A 22,975-nucleotide genomic window follows, 5' to 3' on the forward strand; every position below is an offset into this window, starting at 1 on the left:
CCTCTTCAAGTTTGCCGGATTTTCTCTATCCTATGTGAATGACTTGTTGTAGTTATCAGTGAGTGATGGGGCTCTCCTTTTCCTTTTCCAAAGTTTACTTTTCAGTCAGAGCCTGTTGACTCTGGACTTGGTGGAAAGGATGCTTGAGCATTGCAACGGGCAGCCAGCAACAGGTGACACCGAAACAGATGTCGCAGATCCCACTGACCCATTGAAAGACTGCCACAACACGTGGGTGCTGGGCATCGACTACTTCCGCATTGATGGTGCGACGTCGGTGGATTTGCGCTCACGCTGGATCAGCATGTTCAACGATGAAAACAACCACCGTGGTCGTTTGTTCCTCGTGTCGACAAGGGCGGGCTCGCTGGGCACTAACCTTGTGGGTGCGAATCGTGTGGTGCTCATGGATGCCTCGTGGAATCCCACACATGACACGCAGGCCATCTTTCGTGTGTATCGGTTTGGCCAGAAGAAGCCTGTTTTCATCTATCGCCTACTCGCACAGGTGAGTGTGTGTTGCTTCTGTAAGTGCCATCGAGCAACTTTTTTTACTTGTATGACAGATTATGATAAAAATGTCTCTGGAAACATGAGCTTGTGTAAGCTTCTACATAATACATCATATGCCCTTCATTAGATCGTCTATTTCTGCAAGTACAGCTTCATTATACTGCGGTTTTATGTTTTGTTACACCAGCCATTGGGATTTGGCTAATACTGCAATAAGTTAATTTAGTAATGATAATGAAGTAGTTAAGTTCACAATGTAGTGGCATTGAGAAGGGCCCTAGTTCAGGTTAGTGATATTCTTGGTAAAAATGTTAGACTTCAAGAGCTAATTGTGCAGAGAGTCATAACATTTATTCTGACAGGCTTGAAATGTCATATAAGATTTGAGTAACAAAGGGAGCACACTTTGTGTTGCGAGAAGTATGTTTTACAGTTAAACGGGAATTACAATTTTTAATCATTGCGAGAAGTTGGAAAAAACTGCATGCCACAACACTGTAGTATTGTGATAATTTGCAGTTGCATTGGTGCCCCAATATGCTATCACAGACATCAACATAATATTGTCATATTAAGTGATTCATATTTTTTGTCTCATCACAAATATTTTAAGCAGCTGCACTTTTTTTCTTTGTATATTACGATGTAAGGAAGGTCCACGTTTTCAAGCAGTGCCAGCTTGATGGCGATGAACAGTACCGCAGAACCGAGGCATCCCTTATTGTATGGCAGCCTGCATAAGTGCTGTAGTATGTTTCTGAGTTTGCGAAGGAGTCCACCATGGTCTGCAGCCACATTTGTCAGCTTCGCTTTCATGCCAGTGTACAACTGCCGTTGTGCTTACTTCAACTATTTTCATCGTAGGCGGCATTAATGTGATTGTGACTACAGATAGAGAAATTCTTATAGAAAATGTTCCAATTGTTCTTCGCACTGTCACTGCAGAATTGGGCACTCTGAACGGTAACTTTTCCTTTGCGTTAAAAAAAAATAGTTCTTGCATTAAAAAAAATAGTAGCATAAACCGTTCTTCTTTTTCTCTTTAATACCGCTGCCTCTTTGCTCATAATCAGCTTTGCATGTTCAGTCTACTGTTGTCTCGCTGTCATAATGTAATACCTCTGCCTCATAAGTTTGTAGAACACTTAAAGCTTGGATAGGTCAAGTGTGATGCTTTACCGTGACTCAGGGGACTATGGAGGAGAAGATCTACAACCGCCAGGTGACCAAACTGGCACTGGCATGCCGTGTGGTGGATAAGCGACATGTCGGGCGTCTCTTCAATGCAGCTGAGCTTGTCGATCTGTACACCTTCAACCCAGTGGGCAAGGACGAACCACAGTCTACACCTAAGGTGCCAAGCGTAAGTACAACTCAACCTTGCTTCAAGATATTGAGATCTGGGAGTCTGGGCTTTATAGAACATGGCATTAGCATGCCAGGTTCCTCCCATATTGTGCACTGGTTAACTTGCTGTTAGTTAATTTGTATTGATTAACTTCTCTTCATGATGTTTCCATGTAGCTTGTGCATACTATGGTAAACAAAATTACAAATGAACAAAAAAGATGTAATCTTGTCTAAATCAGACTAACTTTAAATTATAGCAGTAATGAATAGCAAAACAAAGTACTAATTGCAACCCCCTTTAAGTAACGTAGGAAAGCCATGCATTTAACATCTCATTTTAATGAAGCAAAAATTTTCTCGAAATGGATTAGCCAAATCCTTATAGCATGCCAAAAGGCAAGTACTTAAAATAAGGGCCGAAAGATGTACTTGTGCAACACATGATTGTGGTTTGACTTGTACAAGCAGAAAAACGGCACTAAACGACAAGACGGAGAAAGGACACAGACGACGTCGCTAACAATCAATATTGCAAATGAGTTCTGTGGTATCCCACAAGGTGGTGGAAGGGCTATGAAAGGGATAATTGACAACCACCCGTTTGTAGCATGAAGCCACAAGGAAATCCATACGGACTTCTCAGAAAGGAATTCAGATTCCCTTGGACCAGGACGAATTTGTCTTCAACTAGCAGCTTTCCTCTCTGAGAAATCTACAGTAGACTCTTGATAATTCAAACTCAGATAATTCAAACTTTCGGTTAATTCAAACAAATCTTAAATTTTTGGTTGGCCCACTATGTTTTCAATGTATTTTAAAGCTGCTTAATTCAAACTGCCTCATTGCACAATTTCGTTAATTCAAACATTTTGCTTGTCCATGTCTGAAAATATCTGCTGCCTTTGTTGCTTCTAGCTGAACATTCAAGTTTTTCTATTACTAACAGGCACAAATAAAGCTGATTGCTTGCCTACAATACGGCCAAACTAGCCAAACCTTGCGCACCAGTAATCTCGTGCTGACCGACGGGAAAAAAACTGTACGGTCTGGCCTTGATCTGTCACATGCCAAACATTTCTTAAAGTCACTTTTTCTGCGGTATGCCGTGCGAGAAAGCGTCCTAAGAATTAGAAGGGGCTAGCAACAGTCGTGGGACGCAACACATCTCGTCCCTTAATTACACACCCGTGCGTGCCTTGTATAATAACAAGTACCAGTATTATCGCTGATGTCTAAAAATTTTACTGGCAATCATGCAGAGCAGTCTGTGATGTTGCTAAGGCACTGAGAAACAATAAACATCGCAGTATTAGTTGGTGTGTTGCCCTGAGTCATATTTATGAGAACTTCTGATAATTCAAACTTCTGATAATTCAAATAAAATCCTGAGGTCCCCTCAAGTTTGAATTATCGGGAGTCTACTGTATATGGATTTCCTTGTGGCTTCATGGTACAAATGGGTGGTTGCCAATTATCCCTTTCATGACTAACAATCACGTGTGTTTGTTGTTCCAGTCAGCATATACTCCACCATTGTCATAAAGACACAACAGAAATAAAATACAGAAAAATGAGGCTTTGGCCCGTGCAGCAGCTTCTTGATTGTTGTGTTGGTGTTGTTTACAAGATCCCTCTTTCATACTGGCGTTTCTGTGTTGGTCAAACATGGCGGCGCATGACTGCATGCATGAACATTTTACCAAAGTTCAAAAGCAAGCTAGAGGTAGCCACTTGTCACTTCAATGCAATGACTGTGGCTGCCAGCTGCCTCTTAAAGATTGTACATTCTTGTCAAAATACCATGATGAACGCACTAGTCTTATTTCTGAAGCCTCTCACATTCACAATAGCGGCGAGGCATGTATAAGCCTCCCCCCCCCCCCCCAATTTCCCCCTTTCCAAAGAAGGTAGCATTCCTGTCTGATGAGTTACAGTTGTTGCTTCGGCAGGCCGAATCTTCATTTTTCTGTTTTTTCTGTTGCTTCTTTGGGATAGTGGTGAAGCATATGTATGCTGACTAGAAGAATAAACACACTTGGTTGTTAGTCGGTGCCGTGGCCTGTGTCCTATCTTCATCCTGTTGTTTAGTGCCGTTTTTCTGCTCGTAATCATGAGCAAACCAGCCCAAATGCGTATGCTACTGCAGTTCATTTTGACTTGTACGCCCCATCTGCCGGATTCTGACGAGATTTCTTTGCACATACGCAAAGAATATACAACAAACATTTTTTTGACCACATCCCTTTCCTGTTTCTCGAAATCATTGCTGTGATATTAATTTTGCCACACCATGTTTGCTAGGACCGGCTTCTGGCAGAGCTGCTGATCCGCAACAAAGACTGGATTGTGTCCTACCATGAGCATGATTCACTGCTCCAGAATGTCAAAACGGAGGAACTGACAGAGGAAGAGCATAAGTTAGCTTGGGAAGAGTACAAGAACGAGCGTGAGGGACGAATCGTTGCCTGTGAGTTGGGTTATGGTATTTCTTTATTTTGGGGTATATTCTTTTGTATTTAACACAATTAGCAGGTTTACCTGGTCACCTGGTTATTTGTATAATTGGGTGTACTACCAATCCATCAAAAAGTACCAGAACTTATTATTATTATTAACACAACAAGAACCGTTATGCTTGTAGTACATAGTACAGTGGCAGCTTTCTGCTTCGAGCCGTCTGAGTTCGCGTTTCAGCACCAGCCTACCAGGATGGAAACTAATAGAAATGGTAAGAAATGCAAGTACGACTGGAAAACCAAGCTGAAAACAAGAGCTTTTGCATTATGCTTTACATCGAGAAACTGCTTTGCCATGTGACAGGCCCAGTTGTAATGCTTACAGTAAGATTTCTGCCAGTGGAGTCCTGTTCAATGAAAAAGTTTGAATTTTTCAGAGATGGTGCCTATTAGACAGCAGCACATTTTGTATATCTCATAATTTCTGTTATATATTATATTTTAGTAGGTAGAAATGTGTCCGTTCAAACTCTGTTCAATTTTATCCTGCATTGTTCTTGTTCTGCGCTAAAAAATGTAACAGGGGGACGACACAGGAACACAGACATCTGTGTTCCTGTGTCGTCCCCCTGTTACATTTTTTAGCGCAGAACAAGAACAATGCAGTACCAACTAGCCCCCATTGAATCCTTATTATCCTGCAATTTTGAATCTGACAATTTATATCGCTCGCATAACATACGTCTCGTTAATGAAACTTGTATGCATGAAAAGTTCATTTATTCTGCTTTTTGTTTATGTATTGCATCAAATATTAGGTGCTGTAGCTTCTTCAGCAAAAAAGATCTAATGTAACCTTCAAAAAACACCTATCTTCCATGCGGTAGGGAAAACGGAGGTGGAAGTGCTGCGCCATTTGCGCCATGGTGGGACAATCCGCTTCTGCTTCACCTTCCTGCTCCAAAATGCATTATTGCTCCGAAACTGCTCCCAAGCTGTCTTTGGTGACTTCATGTGCCGCTGTAGTGCGCAACATGGCGCGCCGAAGTGAGCTCCTATCACTATCATCACCAGGTGCGATCTCCGTGACGTCGGTGATGGCACAAAAAAATCAGTTTCATTGCTAGGGCAAACAAATGAATGCGGTAGCAAGAAATTGTAATGTTATACGACGTAAGGCTTGCATCTAGCTCTTTCGGATCTGATCTCGTATAACTCTACAAAACGCTGGCATAATGCAGTACGGCTGCTCCAGGGAGTGAAGCAGTTTTCGTGCTGTCTCGACGTGAAGTAAACAGGCCGTTTGCTGATGTCTGCCGAGGTAGCATGTGCGCCAGCGCTAGCAACCACGCCCTTGTGATCAAGGTTCGCAGTTGCTGCAGGAGCACCGCAACCCCCTCGCCCTCCCCCGGCTCCCTTCATGCTCCTTCGCCCGATGAAAGACGGGCAGGGCATTTCCTCTCTGCTTGAGGAGTAATCGATGGCAGGCCTCGCACGCAGTGTGATCTTATCGCATGCACTCTTCGTGCAACAGAGATGGGCCTGCACGTTTCATCTCTGCTTCAGCCGCGTTCGTCCCCAGCGCTTGCGTGCTTTTACTCGTGTGTAGAACATACAATGCATCGGGCGGTGTTATCAATTTGAACTTTATGCGGAAAATGACGGCGACAACAAAGACCTTCCGAGAGTGTCCATATAATTGTTATTGCGATAAAAGTGAACATCTCAATTCCCTTGTCTTCTCATTTGTACATGTCAGCAGTGTGTTTGGTCGACGTGAATATTTAAAAGAACAAATTTCTCGGAAGTGTAGTCCGGTTTAGCTACACAGTGCATTGCTTATCTCTATTTTCCTCTCAGTTCTCATGTGCGCTCGGCGCTTTAATGACGGGACCATAAGCTTTTTTCATTTATTCTGACGGAGTCTCATTGGGTTTAGAACGAAAGTAACTTTTATTAGCTTATCTCTAGTCTTCACTTGTTATTCATGTAAGCTGTGGTGTCTTATTAACATGAACATTCTTCATTCGTCTGAGGTCTAGTCAGGTGTAGCTAGCTATCCAAAGCATCACTTATATCTTGTTTTCTCTGAGTGATTGCTTTGCCAGATGTGATGTTTTTAATGATGGGAACATGTATATTTACATTTTAATTTGTGGTAAGTGTGGTCAGTTCATCAGTATTGAATGTTTATTAAAACCACTGGAATTATTTGTGTTTACCAGAAATAACATATTTCAGTTAACAGTGATGTTTGACCCTAGAAATCCGCTCCGAAACTAACTTGCATTGCTCCAAAACACACCTCCTGGTGCTCCAAAGCTGCTCCAAAACAGCATTATTCGGGCTCTCCTGAGCTGCTCCAAAATACTGAAGCCCGCTTCTACCCCTGGGAAAGAATTAATAAGGTATTTTATGTTGCATCTTGCAACTGAGCTTTTGGTGCTGAGCTCATCTCATGTTGTGCATTTTTGCAATTCCATTGCAAATAGGAGGGTCTCAGTAAGTGGCAGCAGTAGTGAAAACATGCCTGTCACTGTGTGAGAGGTAGCAACATGTACTGTTTCTCTTGCACTGCAGCAACACCAACAGACACTGCTTTGACACCTGTGCCGGCAACCATGGCAATGAAAGCAAAGCCAACCAGCCTACGCCGACTTCCTCGTGATGGCAAGAAAGCTAGAAAACGTCGTCCAAGGCCAAAAGTTATTCGAATACCGATACACGTGCCCATGGGCACTGGGGCAAGTGAGTCTGAGTCTACTTATGAATTCATAAACGTGCTTTCAGGTGAAGGGAAAAAAATGCAAGAGCAGCATTTATAAACATCAAAATTAAAAAAGAAAAATGCACTGGTTAGGATTCTTAAGTGGTTTGCATCAAAAGGAGGTGTAACATAAAAGATGTTCATTTTTGACAAACGCAGATTGAGTTGAATGCATTTATATCTGGTTACAGTGAACTACAATATAACAAATTTATGTAAAAAATTATCTGGTACCACAGTAGAACCCTGGTAATTCAGATTCCAAGGGGACTGAAAATATTTTTGAACTTAAGAGAGTTCCTTTAAAATAGCACCCAGTGGCCTGAACCGTATTCCTGAATGGTACTGCTTCCACGATCTTTGCATGCACTGGCATGGGGCAGGGGTTAGGAGTGTGTGTGTGTGCAGGCATTCTTTTTCTTTAGGGGGTTGACAAAAGGCAGGTGTCCTGCATGTAGGGGCAGGTGAGCATGCGCACGGGGCGGAGGGAGGGATAGGGGGTCCAGGAGGGCGTGGGTCTTGTTTTATGTGGCAGCCATGGTGGAAGTAGTTAGTTATGGAAAACTGGAAACTATCTTTAACAGTTCCTAAGGGAGTACAACTCACAGGGAATGGTGTAGTGGAATGAAAATATATAAAGGAAAAAGGAGTTGAAAGAACTATAGTCGGGTACAACTTTAGAAAAAAGGAGAGGCCCCGCCCATATGACCGAAGCGCGGCAGCCGATTGCCTCCGCGGCAAAGAAATAGTCCCGCTTCTTCTCCTTGAGCGGAGGCACCGGCCGTCCGGCTCGTGATGTCAGTCTAGAGCGCGCGCCCATTGGTGGAAGCGCGTGTGCATCCGCCTTTGAGGTGCAAATGCCGCTTTTTTCTAAAGTTGTACCCGACTATAGAGGCGCGCAGTCCTCAGGGTCTGCATGTCTGCACCATCAGTCAACCAAGTGGCATGCAGACATTACAGTTGACATATTTGGATTCTCAGGATACATGTGACAGCTTTGTCTACATGTTTTATACACTTGCAGCCTTTTAAAACCTTTTTTTTTTTTGCGGTAGTGCAGCAACACTTGTAGTGCTGGCATTCACTACATCAGTGACTTACGTTAAAGCGGTCTAAAACTTATTGGTGCTATCTCAGGAGCAATTGAAATGTAAGCAGGTGCATATGGGTGATAACGTACCTTTTGCATATCTTTTTGTTATTGCAGTGCGGCATCATTACGTGGTGCAATCATGCCATTGTCATGTGCGATCCAGTGTTGCAGCTTGCATTGCCCAAACTTTCGTTATTTTCCACTTTAGCCCAGTTTTATGCTTCTGACATTACACAGTAATACCTGCACGATGTGAAATGAGTGTACAGTCAAATCCCGCTACAACGAAATTGACGGGACGTGCGAAAAAGTTCGTTGTCGCGGAATTTCGTTGCAGCGAAATTTCATCTATAGACCACAAAAGTTAGGAAGATCTGATGATCATGACTCGTCCTTTGGTCCCGGCAAGCGCATGCATTGTCCTTTGCATTTAACTGTTGCTAACTCGGACGCACTTGGCCGCACACCGTGTGAATGTATTTTCTCGCGTATAATACGCACAAAATATACAGAAAATTTAGCGCTAAACTCGGGGTGCGGGTTATACGCGAATGTCGTTGCGCGAGTTGGCTTCACGGCAACGCAATGAAGGCGGCTTTGCGTCAATAGGCGAGTTATACACGTGGGTTATACACGAGCAAATACTATATGCAGGCTACCCTCGAAGCCTGCCGAGCGCGTAGCGCCGCGAAGGAGCGTACCAAAGTTCGGTAGAGGCTAAGTGAAAACGAAGTGCCGAAGCTCCGCACTACCACAGTCATAAGCGAGAGAAAGGAAAGTCGAAACGCTTCGTGCCGTTTTACGACTTTGTTGCCTTTAATCTTTCTTCCGGTGTGTTAGCTGCGTACTTCAGCATATTCGCTATCGATAATCGCGACGATAGCGACCGCGGTCTCTGCCGTGGTTTTCTGCGCAGCGCTTCCGGCAAACGGTAGCGACGGTAGTTCCGTTTTCAATCTGTGCACGCTGGCCGTGCGTGTGCCTTCAGAACTGCGTCGTTGCTATCTGTGATCGCGTCTACCGTGGTTTTGGCCGCAGCATTGCATTGAGTCGGTGCGTGTACGTTCGATGGATGCGCGCGTACTTTCGTGGTCGCCCGTGATCGCGTCGACACGACCGCATTTGTATTCACAGCGGTTGCGGCAGAATGCAGTTACGCTTGGACTAGGTGCGCGCTGGCGGCGCGTGTGCCTTCAAAACGCCATGGATGTCATTCACGATCGCAGGGCTTGTGACGACGAGCAGTAGTTTTGTTTTGAGTGCTACATCAAAACAATGGCGAGAGTTCATCAACGATTCTTCCGCGGCCCGCACGCGCATCAAACCCGCCGGCAGCATCATGGCGGATGGACGATCTGTCGCCGAGCATCTCAGTGGCGAAAAATTTACCGGGATGTGCGTGAGGTGGCAGAAAGCATGTCTCCGATGAAGACACGGGTCTTGCGATGCGGCCGCATGGCTCTGGCAACGAGAAATGGTCGAGTTTCTAGCGGAATTTCGCGGCAATCCTAGGCAAGCTCCTTTTCCTTATGTGGTGGCACTTGCAAAAACTTCGTTCAAGCGGAAATACCCAGAAAAAGTATTCGTTGTGACGAGACATTTTTCGCATTGTTTTCTATGGGCGGCTGACGGGGAATCGAAAATTATTCGTTGTGGCGGAAGTTTCGTTGTAGCGGTATTCGTTATAGTGGGATTCGACTGTAGTTCATGTTCTAACCTTGCGATTTTGCAAGTCAGTGCAATATTAGTGAGCAGCAGGCCCAGTGTTGCACATTTACGTGAACCAACTTAGCAATGCGCAAAACTTTCTTTTATGGTGGCTGTGTATAAGAGATGCCATTGTATGTTGCATGCTGCCTTTTTCATTAGCAGCATCAGCTACATCCACACCAATGTTTGTAAGCTCAACAATGGGAGTGATGACAATGACAACCGCAAGCGGCCTGAACGTTGTGGGACAGAATTTTGGTGGCACAAACATGACCAATGTAGTCATGGCGCCAAGAGTTGTACAAGTGGCTATGAACACTGTACCAGGTGAGGCCATCTCTCTGACTGTTCTATCTTTATGATGAAGCCATTTACATACAAGTGTGTAGACGGTCTATTTTTTTTAAATGATTTTTGTTTAATGTACCTTTAGGCAGGGGTGGAAGTTCTGCGCCATTTGCGCCATGCTGCGCCAATCCGCTTCTGCTGTGCTATCTTGCTCCAAAATGCATTATTGCACCAAAACTGCTCCCAAGCGGTCTTTCATGCCTTAATGTGCCGCCTTCATCCACGACGTGGCACGCCCAAACGAGCTCCTGTCATCATCATCACCTGGTGCACTCTCTGTGGTGTTGGTGACGGTGCGAAAAAATTGGTTTCACCTAAAAGGCGAAATAATACTTGCAATACCTAGAAATCGTAATGTTATACAAAGTAAGGCTAGAAGCTAACTCTTGTATCCGATCACGAGTAACTCTACAAAAGGCCGCTCGAGAGAGCAAAGCATTTTTCGAGCTGTCTGTCATCTCAGCACGAAGTAAGTGGGCTGTTTGCTGATGTCTGTCGAGATAGCGCGCACGCCAGCGCTAGCGGGATGATCAAAGTTCGCAGCTGATACTGGGGCGATGCAGCCTTCCCCCCCCCTCCCCCGGCTCCATTCATGCTCCTTAGCCCGATGAAATACAGGCGGGGCGTTTTCTCTCAGCTTGAGGATCAATCGACAGCAGGCCTTGCACGCGTGGCGATGTTATCGCATGCACCCTTCATGCGACAGGGATGGCCAGCTCATTTCATCTCTGCTTCAGCCGCGCTCGTCCCCGGTGCTTGCGTGCTTTTACTCGCACGTAGAACATCGATATGCGAGGCGATGTTATCGATTTGGACTTTTTATACAGAAAATGACGGCGACGGCAAGAACCCGCCGAGAGTGTCCATGTACCGTATTTACTCGATTCTACCGCGCCCTCGATTGTAACGCGCACCCGTTTTCCGCGACCAAAAAAAAAAAAAAAAAGTAATACATCGATTGTAACGCGCACCCATTTTTCGTGAGAGAAAAGAACAAAAAAAGTCCGCAGGAGTCAAACTTCGCACATTCAGAAGAACAAGTATTTGGGTTTTAAAGAACTGAAGTTTCAAAAAAGTAAAACACAAAGTCAAAAAGCGGGCCTTGCCGCTAAAACTGTCACCACTACGGCGACGATACGAGTCGCGTAATGGATCAGTCCTCGTCGCTGTCGGACAACTCCTTGTCGCTGTCAACACTCTTCGATTTCGGGAAACCGGCCCTGCTTTGGTCCACTGAAGCCTTTTCGTGAAGCTTTGCTGTAAAAAATCTTCTGCTTCTGTTTGCGCCAGTCTCGCACGCACGTTTCGGGAACTCCGAACTATATCCGAATGACCGCGATGCGGCCCGATTTCCGTCCGTCTCTCTGCACATGTAATAACTATTCTTTTAAATGCGGCATCGTGGTACACTCGTCGAGTATTTGGAGTCGGCACTTCCATGCTGTCGATGCGAACGCAGAACGGGATGACAAACTCCTCAGCACACGTACGAACTGAAACAACGACAGAAATGACCGAGGCGCGTAGGAGGCGGCCATTTTGAAATGTCGATGGCAATACGATAACCGAGTTTCTTTTTTTTTTCGGTACTCGATTCTAACGCGCATGCGATTTTTGGACTCGTTCTTCCGGAAAAAAGGTGCGCGTTAGATTCGAGTAAATACGGTAATTGGTATCGCAACAAAAGTGAACATTTCGGTTCTCTCGTCTTCTCGTTTGTACATCTCAACAGTTGTGTTTTGACAATGTGAACATTAAAACAAATTTATCTGAAGTGTAGTCAGGTTTAGCTATGCAGTGCATTGCTTATGTTTATTTTCCTTTCGGTTCTCATGTCGGCTGTGGTGGTTTAATGACGGGAGCATAAGCTTTTTTGATTTATTTTTATAGAGTCTCATTGTGTTTAGAATGAAGGTAACTTTATTACCTTATCTCTAGTCTTCAGTTGTTCATATCAGTTGCGGTGTTTTGTTAACATGAATGTTTTTCATTCGTCTGAGGCTTAGTCATGTTTGCTATCCAAAGCATCACTTATCTCTTGTTTTCTCTGAGTTATTGCTCTGTCAGCTGTAAGGTTGTATGATGGAAACATATACGTAGTTATGTATACTATATTTTTTAATTATTCTAAGTCATCAGTATTGAATGTTTAGTAAGAACCAAGGGAATTTTTGGTGTTTACCATAATTAAAAATGTCCATTAACAATGATGTTGGACCCTAGAAATCAGCTCCAAAACTAACTTGCATCACTCCAAAACATGCCTTTTAATGCTCCAAAGCTCCTCCGAAACTCCCATTTTGCCTCTCCAAAGCTGCTCGTAAACGGCATTATTCCACTCCCTGAAGGAAGGAGGAAGAAACAAGCGGAATGACAGGGAGGCTAGAAAGGGGAAAAAAAAGAAAAACGAAGGAGAATACGACACTGCTTAAAGTCTGTCTCTAAGACCAGTTGTCCACAAGAAGCGCAATAATGCTTTCAAAGCCTTCTGTGCTGACGACGGACTCAGCCAAGGTCCCAGAACCCTTTGTTCCGACAAGGAGCAGTTATCAAGTTTATCTAACGCACAGGAATGTTCGTTCTTGTTTTGGAGCACTGAAACGGGGACACTCACACAGAAGATGGGAGATCGTTTCTTCGCAGCTGCAGTTATTGCATGTAGAGTTGTTGGCCATTCCAGTGAGACAGGAGTAGCCATTCGTGAAGGCCACGCCCAGCCACAGGCGGCGCAGAAACGTCTCCTCAGCTCGCGATATTCCTGATGGAGGACGGAGCTGGAGATTGGGAGACTGAAGCCCGCAGGTCATCCACAGTTGTCTGTGGACCCATTGTGCATACATGTTCTTGTGTACAAGATAGCGCTGCCTAATCTCAGCGATCATGTCAAGAAGCAATGCTCTTTCTCACTGTTGTGTGTTATGCATCACTTTTGGCCAATAGCAATGGCAGTGTTTCATTTTTCTCAGTTTAGGTGTCAAAAATATCTATTCCTGTGAGGTTCTCATACTTCATCCCCTTCTATTTAGAAAACAAAATTTTGTGCAATGCTACTCATCTGCACCCCCCGAAATACCGGGTGTTATCTATGGGGTCAAATGTTTTGTTGAAAACCCATAGAAATGTCATGGGCTAACTGTGGCAGTTGAGATTTTCTGTGTCTGCCTGAAGGAAGCCGAGTGTTACACATTTGGCTTAATGAACCTTAAAAGTTCAGCTTAGTTCATGTACATGGAGCTCTGCGTGAGAGGGCCTGATAAAACCTACTTCCAATTTGTACAAACAGCCACATCGACTGTGACTGCTTCACCTGTAACTACCTCAACAACTGCTGTGGCATCACCGACAGTGCCAACTAAGGTACTCATGATGTCACCCAGTTTCATCGACCCAAGGACAATGAAAGCTTTCACTACACCAACGGTAGTTCAGGTACCAGTAACGGTGCCCTTCAATAGTCTTACAGGTGAGTTTAGCATTGTAATCACCAAAAAACTTTTGGTTAGAGCTGTGCGAATAGCAAAATTTGGGTGCGAAGCGAATTCGAATATTGAAGTGTGAGTGCGAATCGAATCGAATATTTTTCGAATATTTCTCGAATATTTTTCGAATACTTCGAAGTGAAATTGTAGAAAAGAAAGTTAGAGATGATTCCTAAGCATATTGTTATTAGATAGCAACATGAAAGTGTTTCTTTTCGCTAGGTTGATGAAGCACTGGCAGGGTGGTGTTTCATAGTTGTCTTATCAAGAATGAGGCAATGTAGAGGCCGAATTCTATTTATGTACATGATTTGGCGCAACCAAAGTTTTGCCGACAACACTTTACACGTGATAGGCAAAGATGCCCTTTCCTCAGCCTCTCCTCCTCTTTCAACTTCTGTGGAAGCCCAACTGATGTGGCGGACAAGGGTTTGCTGCCTTCAAGTCCGGAGTTCCAAATCTGCCTCGTAGACGTCGATATATAAGAACATCTGAAATTTTGAATGCTAAAAAGCTTCGGCTTCCGATTTTTCGGACTTCCTGCCCAAATTTCAGGTCCAAAACAGCATTAATTGAGTCCCCAAGTTAATACATTTGCGACCATAGCAGAGCTTGAAAGACAGCTTTGCCGCAATACCGGGGTGTGATGAGGTGAAGCATATTGAAAATCTAGGGACCACTTCCAATCGGACGTTGACTCTGTCTTGGCAAAGTTCGACGGTAACGGAGCTTGAAAGGCAGCTTCGCCGCAATACGAGAGTGTAATGAGGTGAAGCATATTGAAAATCTGAAGGGGTCACTTTTAATCGAACGGTGACTGTATTTGTTTTAGGGAAGTTCGAATAGTTCGAATAGTAAAATTCCAGTGCGAATCGAATCGAATAGCAAACACTATTCGAAAAATATTCGAAATTTCGAATATTCGCACACCCCTACCTTTGGTAGCACCTCATTTTGGTAGCACAAAAGTAAATATAAAAGTTTGTAGCATATTTGTAATACCTAGTATACGATTAATAGATGAGTGATTAAGTTATCTGCGCAAGCAAAATAACACGTGATACTTTGCTTGTTTGTGATGATGAGACTTAATTGAACTTCACAGAGTGAATAAACATATCATTACAAAACTTTAGGTTTGTCAGACACCTTGGCCTACGACAAGGTTATTCAAAAACGCTTTTGATCACGTTTTTTTTTTGTTTTTTTTTATGGTAGTGTGCTCACAGACAGGCAGACAGGCAGTTTTGGTTGTCTCATGGGCTGCTTGCAATCTACAATCGATGAAAACGAAGTGAGGGTGTTGATATAAAGTCATGCTGAAGGCATCTGAATCCTAATGTCCAGTTCAACATCAGCCCAGCTCTCAGTTCTTGTTTCTATCTGTATCTATGTATAGCATATGACTATGCAGATGGGCTATAGGAACTGGCTTGGCACTCATTTAACTCACCTTTTCGAGGGACACACCTTCTTGCACCATGAGTTACTCGTGCTACACCTACTGTCTGAAAATATGCAATTTGCCTATAAGATAGTGTTCAGACATGTGGACTTCATGCTCAAATTTGCAGTGAAATCACTGGAAGATACAAGTTGTGCATGTGTACATCTGTGCTTGAAAGGTTGTGTTGCAAGCTGTTACCCATTTTTAAAGGCAAGTGTAGTTGGTGCGTGGTTGGTGTGCAGTTTAGAAATGCATTTGGATGGGGGTGGCAGGTGGCACTGTACTTAAACCTTAAATTTCTTCTTTGTTTCTTAAACTGTAATCATAACATATACCTTGCTCTCTCTTTTATCAGGAGTGGCTCCAATGCAAGGTGGCACCCAAGCATTATTTGTGCCAAGAGGGGTTGCTACAGGAACGAACCTTCAGCTTGCAGCTCCAAGAAGAGTGCTACAAGTGCAGGTACCAGTGAGCACAAGCACTACAGCAGGTAAGCAGAGCTTTGCACTCACAAACAGGTGGCACCCAAGCACTATTTGTGCCAGCCAGGGTTGCTAAAGGAAATAACCTTCATCTTGCAGCACCAAGAAGAGTGCTACAAGTGCAGGTACCAGGGAGCACAAGCACTACAGCAGGTAAGCAGAGCTTTGCACTCACAAGCAGGTGGCTCCCAAGCAGTATTTGTGCCAGCCGGGGTTGCTACAAGAAATAACCTTCATGTTGCAGCACCAAGAAGAGTGGTACAAGTGCAGGTACCAGGGAGCACAAGCACTACAGCAGGTAAGCAGAGCTTTGCACTCACAAACAGGTGGCTCCTAAGCAGTACTTGTGCCAGCCGGGGTTGCTACAAGAAATAACCTTCATCTTGCAGCACCAAGAAGAGTGGTACAAGTGCAAGTACCAGTTCCCACAAACACTACAACAGGTGAGGACAGCTTTGATATTATTTTGATTCGCATAAAACTGTAATACATAATTGAAGTTATTTTTACAGCAAAGCTGCATGTGGCTATGATTCGGGGTTTCGTGGCATCTGGGTGCAAAAATTCAGAGCTTAGGAAGCAAAGCTGTGTGTGACTCATGTGAGCACGAGACCTGTGCATCCACCTTGTCCACTCCGTCTTTGCAGCATTCGCGTGAGCAACAGCGCAGTAGGGGCATTGAAGGCAAGCACAGTGGCAGCGCTTCACATTTTCAGAAAGTTCTAAGCATCCCCCATAATTGGGTTTTGTGGCATTTGTCGGTGAATGTCATCTAGGATTACAATGGACTGGTTCAGTGCGCCAGGTTGATGCATGCAGTGAGTCACCCGGTAGTGTACAGCGATGCGTGCAACCACGTGGCCAGACTCGAAAAGCAGACTCATTACTTGGCCATAGTGCCTGGTGAAGACAAAACATTGATATTGTTTGGGTACGATAAGCATGTGGAACATTTGTAATTTCCCCAAATGTACCTTGGGAAGCCATGCAAAATCACGAGTGCATACGCCGCACCTTTCACCAAGGCCAGTAGTGAGATACGGCGTACCAATCGTCAGGGCATCGAACCATTGCAAGTCCTCTACATGGTCATAAAAGTCATGCGCTTCGCTGGTCAACCACCTTCACAGAGTGGAATGGCCAGTGACTATATTGGGGCATAATCAGCTTAAAAGTGCATATTAATATAATAATGAATATAATTATACTAATGGCTGCATAACATCAAAAAATTCTATACTACGTTGCAGTGTGAAATTTATGATAAAATAACATTTTTCAGTGAGAAACCTAAAAGAAATCAGTTTTGCCACAAGGCGAAGCAGTGAATGCAATAGCACCAAATTGTAATGTTATACGAAGTGAGGCTAGCAGCTAACTCTTTTGGATCCAATCTTGCGGAACTCTACAATTTATGTGTGGTTTTAACTGGCTTAACGTCGTAAAGGCCAATGTACAACGGAACTGAGGGCAAGCCTCAGTGATGAAATGCAAAGTGATGCAAAAGCTAGGCGAACATGGGCACCGTTTAGCACTGAAGGAACCTCCTCTCCGTTTGACCACTTGCACGTCTTGAACCCCCAACTCGCCTCCGCTATATTATGCTATACTCTCCCTTCTCCTTTCCCTCCTTGCCCTCCCTTCCCTTTTCCACCCTTGCTATACTATACCATACATGGCATACATACCCTCTCCCCTCTCCTCCCCCTCCTCACGCTCTCATTTCTTTCACATCCTTTTGCAATACTATACTGTACATGGCTGTGCTATGCTGTACCCTCTTTCCCTCCTTTTCATCATCTTCACCCTCACTTCTCCATGCTTTTACTCATTGCCATCCTCCTCACATCACTCCTCACTTTCACTTTCCCACACCCTTGCTATTCTCCCCTCCTCGCCCTGACATCATTCCTCCTCACCCTCACTTCCCTAGCCACCTCTTTGCTATACTATACTATACATGGCTATGCTATGCTTTACCCTCTCCCCTTCCTCTTTTCTATCTGCCTTGCCCTCGCATCACTCCTCCTCACCCTGACTTCTCTTTCCCACCCTTTCCTCCTCCACGCATCTACTAGCAGCTCCCCACGTCAGACTCCATCGTACTACCTGTGCCGCTGCTCCTCCTCTCCACTTGACCACCTGCATGTCTCCAGCCTCCAACTCGTCTCCCTCCTCCACTCGCCTCCGCTGTACTGTGCTATACCCTCCCTCCACCTTTCCCCCCTCTTCACTTTCACATCACTCCTCACTTTCCCACCCCCTGTTATACTATTGTGTACATGGCTATGCTATGCTTTTGCCCTCTCCCCTCCTCCTCACCCTCACTTCCCTTTGCAGTAAAACTCTCTTTGTCTCTCTTCTTTGCGTCCCTGTCAGCTGTGCGTGCTACAAGTTTCACCGTGAATGCTCACCTCCCTTCCTCTTTGCTATTCTATACTATATATGGCTATGCTGTGCTTCACTCTCTTCCCTCCTTCTCACGCTCCTTCGTTAGGCTGCAGATGATCAGTGATTCCACTCCTGCGCCAACTGCGCCAAAGTGCGCCAAATTGTATTTACTGCGCCATCCTGATAATATCGACGAAATTTGCGCCAAACTGCGCCAAAGTCTCGGGTTTGGGGGCGTCTATCACCGGCAATCGCACCGCCGGCGCGTCAGAACATGTGCAGCTCGATCTTGGGGCTGCCAATAAAGTCGCAATCATGGACCAAGAATTATTCCGCTGAATAAATAGCGCTCGCGCGTGCGTTCCGAGTAAGCCACGATGCCATGCACGGTGACGACGCAGCTTCTGTTCTGCAAGTCGGCTCGACAGCAAAACGCGCTCTCCGCAGAGGCTCGCGAGGCTCGTGACGTCTAGGCCTATCGGTAGCGAGAAAGTGCGACGGCGATTCATCGGCGGACGTCGTCTGTTCCAGAAACGCTGCTGATAGCTCGTTTCAAGCGTCGCACGGCACGTAAGGAAAGCAATGTTCAGTAATAACTACATGAGTGCCGCTAAAATGCCTGTCACTTCTGTTTCCGGACATCGCGGAATGAAATCTGTGATCGCTCGCAGTAGATATATATGGGACAATATCGAATTTTTCTTGCTTCGCGTTTATGGAAGAGCACGCGAACGCTGGAAACGCGTTGACACTTTTCCTCAGATATATTTATCCATGGATCTTCATCCAGAACAGCTTTTTCGCAATTCCTTCCGCCGGCGCATCCGAGTTTGTAATCACTCTGCGGTAAATACCCCATAAAAGGCCCTGCCCTTTCGAGCTCACGTGCTAGGGTTCCAATTCGAATTTTTTGCTTGCTTTTTTAAAAATGACATCTCATTAGTAAAATCATATCTCCTGGTCGGAGCAGCCGCAAATGCGCAGCTGTCAGTAGCGGGCCCGTCGCTGACGGCCCACAGTGAAGCGGCTACGCCATGTTACACGTCCGCCCCTCGCTTTCGGAGGTCAATAGCTAACGGTTAAAAAAACTCAGTTTCGCTTAAGAGCGAAGCAATGAATGCGATACCGAAAAATTGTATTGTGAAACGAAGTAAGACTAGCAGCTAACTCTTTTGGATCCGATCTCGCGTAACTCAACAAAACGCTGGTTTAAGGGAATATGGCCCCTCCAGGAACCGAAGCATTTTCTTGCTCTGAGTTCTCTAAACGCGAAGTAAGCGTTGAGAGCACAGCAAGTTTACGAGCTGTCTGCTGGTGCCTCGAGATAGCGCGCGAAAGCGACTGTGCCCTTCGAAAGATGCGGTCCCCCCCCCCCCCCCCCGCTCCCCTGGCGTCCCTTCATGCTCCTTACGAAAGACGGGCGGCGTGTTTGATGAGCAATCGACGGCAGGCCCGCACGCGGGAAGATGTTATCTCATGCGCTGTCCGTGCGGCGGAGACAGACGGCCGGCTAGTTTAATCTCCGCTTCAGCCGCGTTCGTCGCCAGCGCTCGTGAGCTTTTACCCGCGGCTAGAGTGTGCGTGGTGATGTTATTAATTTGGACTTTATACGGAAAATTACGGCAACGGCGACGGCAAAAATCCGCCGAGAGTGTCCATATAATTGCTATCGCAAGGGTCAATGTACGGGGCAGATTTGGCGCCCCCCCCCCTTAGGTGATTAGGGGGGGGCGCTCCCTCCCCTGCCCCCCCCCCCCTGTGCGCACGCCTATGCTCCTGAGATGATTTTTTCCATGAGATTTGCAATGAATCGAAATATTTCTAGCCTTCATAAGAGCCCCATAATAATACTCAGGTGCTTGAATGTTTATGCGATATGCTTCTGTATTGCACTCCAGGATGTAAAATTCGCTGCTCCAAAGTGCTCCTAGATGCAAAATTATCTGCTCCAAAGTGCTCCAAGATGAAAATTTTGCTGCTCCAAAGTGCTCCAAAACGGAAATTTTGCTGCTCCAAAAATTGCTCCAAATCAGAAGTCCTCAGTAGCATCACTGGATGATGCTTCAGTATGGCATGTTGTTGGGCTAGTTGCTTCATAGATTCAGCAGACAAGTTTAAACTGTGCGAAGAAAACACATAAGGACACAGAAATACGTACACATATGAAGCGCGTGTGTGTGTGCGTGTTTCTATGTTCTTACATGTTGTCTTCGTGCAGCGTAAACTTGTCTGCTAGACAGTAATTCACCCTTTTGAGCTCAGCTTTAACAGCTCCGCTGTAAAACGCTGGTGTAAGAGAATACAGCCACTCCAGGGAGAGAAGCGGTTTTCGTGCAGTCTCAACATGAAGTGGTGAGGGCACAGCACGTAGAAAGGTATATGAACCGTTTAGTGATGTCTGCTGAGATAGCGTGCGTGACAGCGCTCGGGATCGCACTCTTATGACCAAAGTTCACACTTGCTGCTTGAGCGACGCAGCCCCCTCTCCTTCCCCGGCATCCATGCCCCTTCAGCCCGAGGAAGAAGACTGGTGGGGTGTTTCCTCTCTGCTTGAGGAGCAATTGACGGCAGGCCTCGCACACGGGTTAATGTTATTGCATGCGTTCTCCGTGCGACGGAAATGGCCGGCTCATTTCACCTCTGCTTCAACTGCGTTCACCGCTCCCACTCGTGCACTTTTACCCAAGGGTAGAACATACGTTGCACAGGGCAATGTTATCGATTTGGACTTCATACGGAACATGATGGCTACGGCAAAAACCCGATGAGCATGTACTTATAAGCAGTGAAATAACCTGTAAGAGAAGGCACGTGGTTGCACAGCAGTCAATAGACCTCTACCAGCCTACGTCACTCACTCCCCGTGACGTCAGGTCACGTGACCTCTCGGCGCACGTGCAACCGCGGGTGGTTGGCAAAACATTCCCGCTGCCGGCTCAGCGTGGTACAGTCGCACGGTGTTTGGCGCACGTTTTTTTTTTTCTTTGGAACCTTTTTCTGAATCTTTCTGTTCCAAGATTATTTGTGGTATGTGTCAAAGAACATATAAATGTGTTGTGGACTGCGTGACGAAAAATTTGCCACGCTGCTGGCTGTTTAACTTGGAGAAGTGAACCCACGTGGTAGTTTGTGCGAGGAACAGCGGCATCGTCTTCGAAAATGTGCCGCGTTTACTGTGGCGTGTAGTGTGCGTTGAAAGGCAGCGACGATATCGGTTCACATTTGCGGACGTTGAAACTGACAATATTGTGTGTGGTGTGTGTTGTGTGAATAACGATGCATCTTAATAATAATATCTGGGGTTTAACGTCCCAAAACCACAACATGATTATGAGAGACGCCGTAGTGGACGGCTCCAGAAATTTTGACCACCCGGGCTTGCATCTTGTTGTGATGCATCTTGTTTGCGAAAACATCGGCACGCATTGCTTCTAACAGGGCAATTTTCAGTGACCGGTTGTCGACGGAACATCAGGATTGAACATTTTATTTGACGCGATGATCTGCGAGTGCGTACATCTCAGTGTTTGTGCTGCGTGCACAAAAAAAAAAAGAAAGTGCATTATGTCCGGACTGAAAGGTGAGACTACGCATGAGCTACCAGCGTGTTTTGGCATTGCGGAACATGCACGTATGGTTTACCGCGGCGAATATCCAGAACCATACGCGTATCGCCTTTTATTGGAGATATACGTCATAATGGAAGCAGTGGAGATTCTTGTTTGTCATATTCTAGTTAGCTTATTTTTACGGCTCGATATTTATGAAGTGACATTCCGAGTTTGTGTACCAAGTCTAAAGGAGAGGAGCAAGTATGGAAACACGTTGAAGGCATCAGATACAGCGACGAAACTGCGCAAGAGAATATTTATAATTAAATTATTGTGTTAAACATCTCTAAACTGCTCAGTGGATTATGAGGAACGCGGTAGGGGAAAACTTCGGTTTAATTTTCACGGGGATTTGTTAACCGAACGCAGGCTAATGCGTGTTTCCTTCGTTTTTTTTTCTTTGATTCATCTCTGATCAGAATTTTGCGCCGTGAGTGAGAATCTAATCCGTGACCTCGCGCACAGTAGCCGCCAATGCTGTACATCGTTTAAAACTGCAGTGCCGATTTTGCGACGGAAATTCATGCCATGCTAATCCATGCCATGCTAATATTTCTCCAAACACCAGTCGCCGTGAAAGTATACAACGTTCGCTTCCGAGGAGCATAAGATTTTTTTATGGCTGCCATAATAATAATATCTGGGGTTTAACGTCCCAAAACCACGATATGATTATGAGAGACGCCGTAGTGGAGGGCTCCGGAAATTTCGACCACCTGAGGTTCTTTAACGTGCACCTAAAGCTAAGTACACGAGCCTCAAACATTTTCTCCTCCATAGAAAATGCAGCCGCCGCGGCCGGGATTCGATCCCGCGACCTTCGGGTCAGCAGTCGAGCGCCATAACCACTAGACCACCACAGCGGGGCTATGGCTGCCATCCACGACGAGCAAATCATATGTTGAACTAACAGAATCGTTCATTACAGGCAGTAACTTTTCCTTTTAACAGCTGTGAGTTCAGAAAACAGCAATTTGCAAAAACTTCTATCGAAGTAAAGCAGACACACGCAGCACTGCTATGCAGAGAGATCCCGCCGGCGGAACTTTCTTGCCAACCAGCACCTGCCCCGAAGGCGGGACTTGGGGGCGGGACACTGCCAATGACGTCACACTGTTTGCAAACAGGGAGAGGTCTATTTGACTACATTCTTAGGGCATACGAGCCCGTTCTGAGTGCGAAACTTGACTGCTTGGTGAGGTCAGCTTATTTTCTTTTGGGATATCTGTCTAACTCATGCCGAATGTCAAATTTCTTGAATGGCAGAGGCTTTCGCGACATGTGGGTGTTCAACAGATCAAACTTCCAAGACAAGCAAAGCGTGTACA

The 22,975-nt window shown here is 45.4% G+C and overlaps 1 protein-coding gene across 1 annotated transcript in view; it reads left to right on the forward strand.

The window, feature by feature from the left end:
* The window catches only part of LOC119383246 (transcriptional regulator ATRX homolog), a 79,164-nt gene that overhangs the window by 50,943 nt on the left and 5,246 nt on the right, over positions 1-22,975 (forward strand). The window contains exons 17-26 of the mRNA XM_049412465.1: positions 94-508; positions 1,703-1,876; positions 4,165-4,330; positions 6,900-7,067; positions 10,049-10,216; positions 13,521-13,700; positions 15,519-15,653; positions 15,745-15,798; positions 15,890-15,943; positions 16,035-16,087. Coding sequence (XP_049268422.1) covers positions 94-508; positions 1,703-1,876; positions 4,165-4,330; positions 6,900-7,067; positions 10,049-10,216; positions 13,521-13,700; positions 15,519-15,653; positions 15,745-15,798; positions 15,890-15,943; positions 16,035-16,087 — 1,567 coding nt within the window. The remainder of the gene's footprint in view (positions 1-93; positions 509-1,702; positions 1,877-4,164; positions 4,331-6,899; positions 7,068-10,048; positions 10,217-13,520; positions 13,701-15,518; positions 15,654-15,744; positions 15,799-15,889; positions 15,944-16,034; positions 16,088-22,975) is intronic.

This window comes from Rhipicephalus sanguineus, chromosome 2, assembly GCF_013339695.2.
Source record: "Rhipicephalus sanguineus isolate Rsan-2018 chromosome 2, BIME_Rsan_1.4, whole genome shotgun sequence".
In the NCBI taxonomy this organism is placed as follows: Eukaryota; Metazoa; Arthropoda; class Arachnida; order Ixodida; family Ixodidae; genus Rhipicephalus; species Rhipicephalus sanguineus.